This window comes from Miscanthus floridulus, chromosome 5 (assembly GCF_019320115.1).
Source record: "Miscanthus floridulus cultivar M001 chromosome 5, ASM1932011v1, whole genome shotgun sequence".
NCBI classification, from domain to species: Eukaryota; Viridiplantae; Streptophyta; class Magnoliopsida; order Poales; family Poaceae; genus Miscanthus; species Miscanthus floridulus.
In genome coordinates, this window is record NC_089584.1 from 2,876,182 (window position 1) to 2,888,497 (window position 12,316).

Consider the following 12,316-nt stretch of genomic DNA (forward strand, 5'->3'; position numbering starts at 1 on the left):
GCATGTCATTGAAGTCAAAGACAATTTTTCCGGCTAGGCTTCCAAATGTGCCGGCTGGGAAGCATGCTTGTATGAGGTCTATGCTCGTTAGAAGAACACGCAAGTACCAATCATGGAACCTTCTCATTCCAAGTGGTAGGCGCTAGATGTCCTAGTTTGGTAGGAAGGGCTTGTCTCTTTCATATGTTTTTGGGTAATCCTTTGACCATTTGATGGCATCAACATTTGGATACTTCTTTACTGTTTGGTGGACTTTGGTAGTGACGGCCTCCTCAGAATTCCGTGTTGGGACTTTTTTAACTTGGTTCTCAGGCTTGAACTGGTCATGGGCATACCACTTGTGCACCGACAAGACGTCTTGAAGGGTCGAGATGGCGGACTAGAGGGGGGTGAATAGTCTTTTCTAAAATTAATCGCGTCGGCTAACCGATATAAATGCGGAATTAAAACAATCGGTCTAGCCAAGACTATACCCCTCTATATATGTTCACTAGCACCTTGCAAAGATACTAATTATGCAACTAAGGTGCCGGGCTAGCTAGAGCTCTCCTAAACAATTCTAGGAGCAAGGTCACACAAACCTATGCCACTAGTCTTTTAAGCAACAAGGAAGCTCCTACACATGCTAGTAAATAAAAAGCACAAAGCCAACTAAGCTCACTAGCAATGCTCAATAACAAGGCAACCAATGCCAAATTAGAGAGCGCAAATACTTAGCTATACAAACTAAGTAATGTGACTAACAAGGTTACACAAACCAAATTAGACACTCAAGGGAGCTACTTCTATGCTACACAAGCAAGAAGGTAATTAGCAAGCTACACAAGCTATCTAATTACAAGAGCAACTACACAAGCTTAATATGTATAAAAGTAATTGCAGGCTTGTGTAATGGGGATGCAAACTAATGGGAAGAACAAGGTTGACACGATGATTTTTCTCCCGAGGTTCACGTGTTTGCCAACTCGCTAGTCCCCGTTGTGTCGACCGCTCACTTGGTGGTTCGGCGGCTAATTAGCATCACCCGCTAAGCCCGCACATCGAGCGCCGCAAGAACCTACCCCGGAAGTGAGGGTAGCTCAATGACACGCTTTACTAGAGTTGCTCTTCGCGGCTCCCGCGGGGCGAGCACAATGCCCCTCACAAGCACTTCTCCGGAGCGCCGCACAAGCTTCTTGCGCGCTTCGACGGAGACCACCACCAAGCCGTCTAGGAGGTGGCAACCTCTAAGAGTAACAAGCACCACCGGCTTGCAACTCAATCACCTAGTGCCACTCGATGCAACCTCATGATTCAATCGCATTAGAATCGCTCACTCACACAATCGAATGATCACTATCAAGTATGTGTGAGATGGAGGGCTCCCAAGCACTCTCAAGCATGGACACTAAGTCCCTTGAGGTGCTCAGCACCAGCCATGGCCGAAGTCCACTTCTATTTATAGCCCCAAGGGCTAAACTAGCCGTTACCCCTTCACTAGACAACGGTCGGGCCGACCGGATGCTCCGGTCGTGTTGACCGGACGCTGGACCTCAGCGTTCGGTCGCCCACAGACGGCCACATGTCCCGACTCCAACGGTCACTTGACCTGACCGGACGCAGTAGCTTCAACTGACCGGATGCTGACCCCCCAGCGTCCGGTCGTTTCCAGTAAGGTACCGACCTCGACCGGACGCGTCCGGTCACACTTGATCGGACGTAGCCAGCGTCTGGTCACACTCCAGCTTCTGCGTCACTCCACGTCAGCGTGACCGGACACAGGCAGGCAGCGTCCGGTGCTTTTGGATCCAGCGTCAGGTCACTTGACCGACGGTGGCATCTCCTCCATTCTCTTCACCCTTGCTCAAGTGTGCTAACCACAAGAATTTGCATCCGGCGCAATAGAAAAAAGACATTCCATATTCCCAAAAGCGCCGAATCAGAGAGGGACCTAAACCCATCTCACCCCTACAAACACCATCTCCTTTGTAAATATGCCAACACCACCAAGTGTACACCACCATGTGTAAGTGTGTTAGCATTTTTACAATCATTTCCCAAAGGATATTAGCCACTCAACTTGCCACGCCACTTGATCCTAGCGACAATGCAAAGTTAGATCACTCGAGTAGCACTAGATGACCGATATGCAAACAAGTTTGCCCCTCTTGATAGTACGGCCATCTATCCTAAACCCGGTCATAAACTTCTCTACACACCTATGACCGGTGAAATGAAATGCCCTAGGTTATACATTTGCCTTGCGCATTCTATTCCATCTCCTTCAATGTCGATGCAACACATGCACCAACACGATCAACAATGATATGATCCACTTCATATCATCACATGATCATATTGGTTCATCGATCTTGACTCTACTTGCTCTTCACCGTTGCCATCGTCCATCGGTGCCAAGTCTTGCTTAAGCTTCACCGTCACGCGGTCCATTACTCCAAAGCCTTCGACTTGCCCTTCACGCTTGCAACTGGTCCATCAAGCCAAGTCTTGTCTTGATCTTCTCCACCTTGATCACATGACTCAATATCATGTCTCATGTGTATTTAAGCTCCTTCATCATCACATGTGTGAGCTTTGCAACATCTCCAAGCCATTTTCACCTTCATGGCATATGTTGCTCACACACATATACCTGTGGACTAATCACCTGTGTATCTCACATAAACTCAATTAGTCCACCTAGGTTGTCACTCAATTACCAAAACCAAACAAGGACCTTTCACATCTTTTATCGGAACATAAATTTGCCATATGGTGATTGGATGCTTCTTTCAAAGTTCCCATCCTGGCACATCCTCATCTTCTTGTGCATCACCTTCTTCAGGAGGCACTCATTGTTCATGTATCGACTGCGCTTGTTGAGAAGACCGTGACATCTCATCATGCACTTGCTCGGTATGAGCTGGAGAAGGTTGTGGCTTATCAGGCACATGCTCGCTAGGAGGCGGGGAAGAATGTGGCATCTTAGGAATCTGGTGGTCACGAGACGGTGAAAATATCTCCCCGTCCTCAACAACTTGCTCCAAATTTGAGAAAGGGGGAGGCGACGAAGAAGCAGTCAATATAATGTCCCATTTGTGCCAAAGGATGAATTGCCCTATTACGTCTCCGAGTAACACCAGCCCCTCTAGAGTTGCGTAGTCTATCCTCCACTGCATGAACTTAGGCTTCACGGTATGCACCTCGACCCTAGTGTAGTCCAACGGTATCTTATTATTGTGGTGTAAGCCACTAGGAGGATGTGCCACACCCATTGCCACCTCCATCACAATGTTCTGCCGGCCGCTGAGAAACACCAAGGTGCAACAAGTTGGTTCCCGTATGCGATCGACGAGGGTTATGGCTACAGTGGAACTTTGGCTGCTAGAAACTTTCAGAGGGCTACCAACTAATGCCAGTTCTCCCAGCGACGCCATTAATGTCCGTGGCTCCATAGACAGTCCTTGCTCCTCCAGCGCCTTCGCAACTAGTGCCTTCACTTGGAGCTCAAGATTAGCCTCTCGGTCTCTGCCATGTTTCTTGTACATGTGCCTGTCCTCTTCAAATCCATGCTTTCAGATCGTCCTTTTCCCTAGCCCCCTGGTGTAGCCTGTGTGCTCGTTGTTTCCCAAGCCAAGGCTAAGCTCGTCCCTCTCTCTGGAAGGATTGAATGAGCCCTTCTCTTTGTCTTCAGCATATTTCAGTATCCTTGATACTGCCTCTTGGGTCTACGGCTTATCAAACTTAAGATTACCGCCGGATGATTTTGTACTCCTCGCATATATCTAATTCCCTGAGCGTACCTTTAAATTCTTCACATCGATATTCCCAGAAGCTGCGCCCTCTTCGTCCATCTTCCTAAACTGCTCTTTCTTAGCATAGTAGCCACTGAGGCCTAGATGATGGTGGTGTTTGTTCCTCTAAGTCAGCTTGGTGTTACGGGTACTGAGCTCCAATGCCTCCGGTGAAGTCTTCTGAGCCACGAGCTCCTCCCATTAACTAGAAGTTATGTTATCGAACTCGTTGAAGGGGGTTAACCCCTTTTGGATATACTTCTTGTTGAGCTCCGACCTCCAATGTCGAAATGACTCTCCCATGATCTTGAAAGCATTTTTTACCGGTTCTTGCTTACCCTCTGGAAATCTAAAATTGAGCTTCAGCTGCTTATCCCATAGTTCATCCTTTTTTTTCTCTGGTACCTCTTTCTAGTAAGGGATTGCTGGGTTCAATTTATCTCTTACTAGGGCCTCGATCGCATTACGGAATCGTCCTCTGAATTCCTTCGGCTCAAGGATCTCCCCTGCTGGCCCGACCTCCGTTATCACATAGCATGCCTTATCTGGATATTGGTTTGCTTTTCTATCCCCTTGTTTCCTCTTTGGCTTGGTAGTTGTGTTCGTGGTTGTGTCTTGAGGTTGTGGAGCATAGGCCTCAATGTCCGTCTCTGTGGCTGTTGCCTCTGCTCTCCTTTCCTCTACTCTGTCTTGTCCAGTGAGATGTCGCGGACGTCGACGTCGTCTTTTTCGAGTTTCAGGAGAGACCTATATATATGACAGGTCAAAGTGTTAGCAGAGATAATACAACCAAAGCTTTAACAAAATTTACAAGCTAAGGCTTTATCTCTACCTCCTCATTCGGGTCAAAATTCTTGTCCAAATCTTCCTCCGTTGGCCTTCTTCTGGCTTCACGTGGGAAAGAATCCTTGGGACTTATATATCCCTCTTTTGAGTCCTCCTCCTCATCATCATCTTTTTCTTCGCCTTTAGTAGCCTCTCCTGCTCTTCCTTCTGCTCCCCCTTCCTCCTCGTCACACTGCTCCTGAGTAAGCATCACTTCTAAATCCTTTTCTAACTCGTTATCGAACTGCTCCTGAGTAAGCTGGTCCTCTAGTGCTTGCTCCTCATAGGTTGACCGCTCATCATGCTTGGGACATCGGGTTGCACTGTCTGGTGTCCGCAATATTATTTCGCGTTTTATTCTAATAGATGCAAGAAAGTATGCTTTAGGTACGCGAGAAGGTATAAGAAATCAAAAAAGATCTATAAACTAAAGTAGTCCTATAAAACAACAATATATAAAAAAACAAGTAGTAGCAGTAGTAGAGGCCTCAGAAACATGTCAATCATCATTTGATCATGAACTTGGAGCATCAAGGCATCATAACAGAGAAGAGAGGAGAAGGTAATGTAGGGGCGGCTTGTAACGATGCCAACAGTTGCTTAGCAAATGCCTGCAAAAGAAAGCAAGCACAGGATCAGTCGGAGCTCTCAGAGTTCCCAAAAGAAAGCAAGTACCATGGGGTTGAAACTGAAATGATTAAACCAAACGCCTGCAGTTCAAATTCACCATTCTAATTCTACCGCAATTCTTGCTGATTCTACTAGAAGTCTAGAAACAATCGAGACAACACAGCACAGAAATTATATTGCTAACTAAAATTACTAACTGATATTGCAATCTGCAAGCTAACTGAAAGCACCTCGAAATTAAAAACTGAGATTACTAACAAATACCAGACAGAAAATACAATTGAAAATGACAACATAGCTACCAAAAACTAAAACTAACTGATATTACAAAACTGCAAGCTAACTGAAAGCACATTGAAATTACAAACTGAAAATACTAACAAATACAAAAAAGAAAATAAAACTGAAATACTACGTGGAATTGCAATTTCTGAGCTGAAGTTACTAACTGCAATTGCAAACTGAAATTGAAAACTAAAAGTCTACCTGCAATTAGAATCTAAAATTAAAAAAATGAAATTACTAACGGCAATTGCTAACTGAAACTGAAAACTAAAAGTAACACTACTTGAGATTAGAAACTAAAAATACAAAATGAAATTACTAACTGCAGTTGCTAACTAAAATTAATAACTAAAATTGATAATTGTTGTTACAATACAAAACACCAAGCAGCAAAGAAGCTAGGTGAACATGGCAAGCCGCTGCTCAAACCCGAAAAAAACAGAGCTAAGCTATGCAGTGCCAAAAATTCTGCTTATGCTGCCTAATAGTGGCCTACCTGAGATTGCAGGTGCTATGACCTGCAGATAAGAACCGGAGCAACCAATCAATAGAGAAAGCAGGGATCCGAGAAAGCACAACAAGCTGCATTTTCTTAGGCAATGCTGTAGTGCATAGGCAATTTAAGTCTCATTTGCTAGGCAACAATGTCTTCATATATAGGCAATTTATATATTCTGAAAAGGCAGAAAACTGCATTAACACTGCTGCACCATAAAACAAAAGAAAGACAGAAATATGCTTGATATATAGGTAAGTTGCAGAATTCAAATGCATCAGTAGAGAGGTTTTTACACTAGTAAAATAACAATAAGATGTTCTAATGCTCATCTCCCATGTTGAACTCCATCCATAAAAAGCCTAAAGATAATTATGCTGCAACTGCATCCAACAATTTACACTCACTACAGACAACAATTTGATACTGAAATGCTTCTATTGCCCCTGACATTTCTTTACTAATCAACATTGGTAATAAAAAAATGACATCATGACTAGCACCCTCCCAAAATACCACAATAGTAGTAGTAGTCGATGGCTACCACCGTGGCAATCAAACCAAAAAATAAAATATGAAACTATCAACTGACAAGAAGAAATACCATCCAAACTCACATGACACAAAGGAGTCACTGACACAGCCGAAAGAAAGAGACGCCAAAAAAGCTTCGGCAGGTCGCAATTACAACAGCTCACATGACGACTCTTTTGGTCAGCAAACCGACGGAAATCAGTGCCAATGGGTCTAACACGGCGTCTGCAGTTGATGACTATGCTTATTGACTTGTGATGGGCTAGCAGTTTTGTATATTAGTGCAGGAAAAAAATCATTTGTTGAGCAATGAAAGGGCCTAATTTTTATAGTAAGGCGCTCCACTTTCCCTACTGAAAAGTTAAAACAAAAATAGCCAGTTCATGGGACCGCAGGAGCGAGGGTCGCCGTCATGGCGATGCCCAGGTTGGTCACGGGACCTAGGACGCGCACGCAGAGGATTCGCGATTTGGGCCTTGTTTAGATCGAAAGTTTTTTCAACCTGATGAATAGGACCATTTTTGTTTTATTTGGTAAATATTGTCCAATCGTGGACCAACTAGGCTCAAAAGATTCATCTCGTGATTTTCAACTAAACTGTGTAATTAGTTATTTTTTTACCTATATTTAATACTCCATGCAAGCGTCCAAAAATTGATGTGACAGAGAGAGTGAAAAAACTTGGAATTTTGATGTAAACTAAACAAGGCCTTGTTCCAGTCGCATTGTTGCAACACCATGTGGAGTACGGGTAGGGTAACTTTTTGTTTGACAGAGATGGCGGACATGACAGGCATGCCCCTCTCCTCGGCGCCCGCCAACGGCCAAACCAAGGCAGACGGCCACACGCACATAGCATCCACGGCGCCCTCTCCTCTCCTCTCCTCTCCATCCAGTCTTCTTCTCTCCGCTTCAGGCGCCGCGCGCCACCATTATCCCGCCACCGCCTCCTCTTTTTCCTCCACCGGCCTGTCCGCGCGCGCCGTCTCGCACGAGCCCGGGCACGGCGGGGCGTGGCGTCCCTTTCTTTTTTTTTTCCAACGGAGGCCGCCCGCCAGCCAGCGCTGCCTTTAATTTTGGATCCATCCATCCGTCCGTCCGTCCATCACGTTCACGGGTGGGCGCGCAATCTGCCGTGCACGGGCACCTAGCAGGCGGAGGACGATCGATCGAGTTCGAGTCGATCCAGCCCGGCCCGTCGTCGCTCGTCCGGTCCTCGGATGGTCGCCGCCGCGCCAGCAGGCACGTACAGCGACGACAGGAACTGCGGCGGGTCCATGGAGTTCTGGCCGGAGTTCCTGGCGACCAGCGGCGGGAGCGAGTTCGTGGCCGGCGGTGTGGGCGGCATGGCGGGCGTGCTGGCGGGCCACCCGCTCGACACGCTCCGCATCCGCCTGCAGCAGCCGCCGCCTCCGCCCGCCGCGGGCCTCGCCCACACGCCGCAGCCCTCCGCCGCGCGCCTCCTCCGCGGCATCCTCCGCGCCGAGGGCCCCTCCGCGCTCTACCGCGGCATGGCCGCGCCCCTCGCTTCCGTCGCCTTCCAGGTCAGTCAGCTCTGCTCTGCACCACCGCGCTCCCCTCCCTTCTCACTCCGCTTCATGCCGCGGCTATCCGGACGGCCGGATCACGGATTCCAGGACATCGGCGCCGTGGATTATTTCGATACGTCTTCCTTTTTTGTTCTTTTTGTTTATCTCCGCTGATTACCTACTTTTAATTTTTTAGTAAAAGTCGATCGCTTTCAAAGATAACATTTTTATTTGCTCAGAAACAAGCACGCAATCGAGTTTAGCCGTCGGGGGACGGCACTAGTTACCGTCTCACTCACTCAGAAAGATCATGCGCAAAATTTCACCTTGCTTGTCGCGTTTGAACTCTTGTTGCAGCGCTACCTTTTCTTGCCTTTGTCTGCCTTCGCGTTGCCTTACCATGTTTCCTGTAAGATCGCACTAGGAAACACAGCCAGCCAGCTTGTGGCCATCAGTTTCAGAAGTAGACGTGACGAAATGCCCATCTTGATCACCCATCACCATTCACCAAAACATGATGAATGGAAATAGCTGCATTTCTGCATTGGGGATTGTGTGGGCAGTTGGCAATCTGGGCACAACATCTTTGGACGGAATGCTGCACGCAATGGTCCTCTCACTCACAGGGTATGCTTCAGCTTCAATGAACTGTTGCTCTGTGCCCGCCCGCTGCTTCTGGAGCTTCACATGGTGTGCCTCTGCCTCCTTGTGCTCTCACCAGTCAGCAACAAAGCCAGTAACGTACTAACGTACGGTGATGCACATGCCCATGCCCATGCGCTCGTGTTCCTGCCGACCTTTGCGTACTGCCTCTGAACGCCTAACGTCGGCCAAGTCTTCATATATCTTACAAACGCCTAACGCCTGACGCCTAGCGTTGGCAAACCCACAATTCTACCCTCAAGGGGTGCTGGATTAGACAAGGGACACTGAATTTGATTGAAAAATAGATAAAATTTAAGTTGTAGATTTGGTACGTTGCGTTGGATTTGCGGTCATACAAGAAGGGATCGAGTTCGGAACGATGATATACGTGATAGATTAGGGGTAGCACCAATTGAATAAAAGCTCGTCCAACACCGCTTGAGATGGTTTGGACATGTCTAACGCTCCAGAGGCACCGGTGCGTAGTGAAATCCTAAGTCAGGATAGTAACGTGAAGAGAGGTAGAGGAAGACCAGAGTTGACTTGGATAGAAATAATAAAAGGAGATTTGAAAGGATGGAATACAACCAAAGACTTAGTCTTAGATAGGAGTGCTTAAAAAACAACTATTCACGTGCCTGAACCTTGATTATTTGTGCTGGGTTTTAACTCTAGCCCACCCAACTTATTTGTCTTATTTGTGATTTAAAGGCGGCGGCGGCGTCGGTGTTTTCTTCCGTAAAAAAACGCAAAGCTAGGTAGAAGAAAAGGATCTAACCTGAATCAAAATGGCACCATTCCTAGCCACACAACATCATATGAATGAATAGTCAGCCATCCAAAGTTTGGTACAGTTAGCAACAGATTTGTACCCATCAACCTTCACTGCACATGGCCATGGCCTTGCCGTGTTCGCACAAGTCACCGACGTGGTGTTACGAGCTGCAACACCATGCATGCTCTGTGTCGTGTCATGACAACTGACGAGAATGCTCGCTGCTGCCTGTCTGCAGAACGCGATGGTGTTCCAGGTGTACGCGATCCTGTCGCGGTCGCTGGACCCGGAGAGCTTGGCCACCTCGGAGCCGCCCTCCTACGCGAGCGTGGCGCTGGCCGGCGTCGGCACGGGGGCGCTGCAGACGCTGATCCTGTCCCCGGTCGAGCTCGTCAAGATCCGGCTGCAGCTGGAGGCGGCGGGGCACAAGCACGGCCGCCACCGCCGCGGCCCCGTGGAGATGGCACGGGACATCCTCCGGCGGGAGGGTCTCCGCGGCGTGTACCGCGGGCTCACGGTGACCACGCTCCGCGACGCGCCGGCGCACGGCGTCTACTTCTGGACGTACGAGCGCGCCCGGGAGCGTTTGCACCCGGGGTGCCGCCGGCAGGACGGGGACGAGGACGAGGGCCTGGGCACCATGCTCGTGTCCGGCGGCCTGGCGGGCGTCGCTAGCTGGGTCTTCTGCTACCCGCTGGACGTGGTCAAGTCCCGGCTGCAGGCGCAGGGCGCGGGGTCGGCGCCCAGGTACCGCGGCGTCGTCGACTGCTTCCGGAGGAGCGTCCGGGAGGAGGGCCTACCCGTGCTGTGGCGCGGCCTCGGCACCGCCGTCGCCCGCGCGTTCGTCGTCAACGGCGCTATCTTCTCCGCCTACGAGCTGGCTCTGCGGTTCTTGGCCAGCGGCAGTGGCCCCAGGCTAGTCATGGAGGAGAACTGAGCTCAGTTCATTGATGCAACAATGCTCCCATTTGTGGGACGAGATTGGACCGTGTTGTACATAGGCTAAGTATTCATTGGGATTTGGGAGTGGTTGGGGTGGAGTCTCATGCCATGGCAATGAGATGAAATTCGTAGAGTACCTTAGCTGCAAGCTTCATACAGATTGAAGCATGCGTCTTGATGATGATGGCGATCAATTCCCCCGATATTTGGGGAAATACAATGTGCAGTACATACATTGGTGTGCTGCTATTTCAGATACTCTGCATGAACATCAGTGAGAGAATGACCAATTGACATTACAGTATGCATTGATAAACCATTCATGGAAAACATCAGAACTCTGCTTGTCAGTTGCTTTCAGTCAGAGCAAGGACGAGGCTGTGTTCACTCATTATTTTGTTTTCTTTCTTTTTTAAAAAATTGTTACTTTCAGCTTCAGTCGAAGAGGCAAAAATGGACTAGCTTTTCTGTGTAGCAACAGAGGATATGATCATGTGAAGACCTCGTTTGGCACGGTTCCAAACAAACACTTGCAAGATTCATAGAGTACCATAGCTGCAAGATTCATATACAAATTGAAGCATTCGTCTTGACGATGGCGATCAATTCCCCCCGATATTTAGGGAAATAGGACAATGTAGGAGTACATACATTAGTGACTTGCGTATTTCGTTTCAAAAAAAAAAACTAAGTCTTTTGGGTATTTGACTGAGAAAAGAAAAAAGAAGAAAACATCAGAACTCTGCTCGTCAGTTGAGCAAGGAAGAGGCTGTGATCAGCCATTTATTTCTTTTTTTAAACGGTTGCTTTCGGTCTGCAACTACATCAGTGGTCAGTGCAAGAGGCTGATCACAAACACTCTGTTTGCGGCCGGCGGCCGTTGTATCGTAAACTCTCTTCTCCTTAATATGAAATGATATGTAGAGCTCCGGCTTATTCGAGAAAAAAAAAAGTGCAACAGGCAAAATGGACTAGCTTTTCTTGCAGCAACCGTGGATATGAAATTTTACCAAACAGAGGATATGAAGTTTTACTATTTTTGTGCAATTCTCCCGCGCCGCCGCTAGCGCTTGCAAGATTCTATCTAGTTACAGTAATCTAGGAGGCGGCGTCCAACCGTCCGCACGCTCCGTTGCTGGACCGAGACGTCCTGACGCCGGCCCAATGACCACCTCTAATTTGTTCGTCCATTAGCCCACAACCGTTCTAAAAAAACTCACCTCACCACAGTGCCGCAAAAGCGCTCCGCAACCACGCTCCACCGCATTCTCCACCGCGCCTCCCTCTCCATTGTGCTTCCACTCTGTCGGCCGGCCGCCGGCATCTCCACCGCGCCCAAGCGCGGCAACCGGTCTTCCTCCCTCTACACTGCGCCTCCCACCCGTCGTGGCCTTCTCCACCAGAGCAGTGAGCTCCGCGCCACCGGCGAGCTCTACACTGGTGAACTCCACGTGCCGACGAGTCTCCATTCGCAAGCAACAAAGATATGTTGCACCGAAAGAGCATGTTGCAAGCCTATGTTTTAAGTGTTTCAGATGTTTCATAGGTATGTTGCAAGTGTTTCATAGGTATGTTGCAAGTGTTTCAGATGTATGTTGTAAAAGTAGATCGGGATGTTGCATATGTTACAATGGTTGTACACCTATGTTGCAAGATTATGTTCTCAATGTTTCACCTGTTTTTCCATACATACGTTGCAAGTGTGTTTATTTGGATGTTGTATATGTTTCACACATATGTTGCGAGTATGTTTATATGAATGCTGCGTCCGTTTCACAATGGTTTAAAGTGTTTTTTAGGTGTTTTTGCAAGTGCTTCAAATGTATGTTTTAAGTGTTTTATCTGTCTTAAGACTTATGTTGCAAGTGTTGCATTTGGATGT

The 12,316-nt window shown here is 48.0% G+C and overlaps 1 protein-coding gene across 1 annotated transcript; it reads left to right on the forward strand.

Annotated features, from left to right (window-relative positions):
- Positions 1–7,366: 7,366 nt before the first annotated feature.
- Positions 7,367–12,021, forward strand: LOC136451334 (mitochondrial arginine transporter BAC2-like). The gene is made up of 2 exons (XM_066452045.1): positions 7,367–8,087; positions 9,731–12,021. Exons 1-2 carry the CDS (start codon positions 7,764–7,766, stop codon positions 10,427–10,429), a joined length of 1,023 nt encoding a protein of 340 aa, XP_066308142.1. The 5' UTR covers positions 7,367–7,763; the 3' UTR covers positions 10,430–12,021.
- Positions 12,022–12,316: the final 295 nt, after the last annotated feature.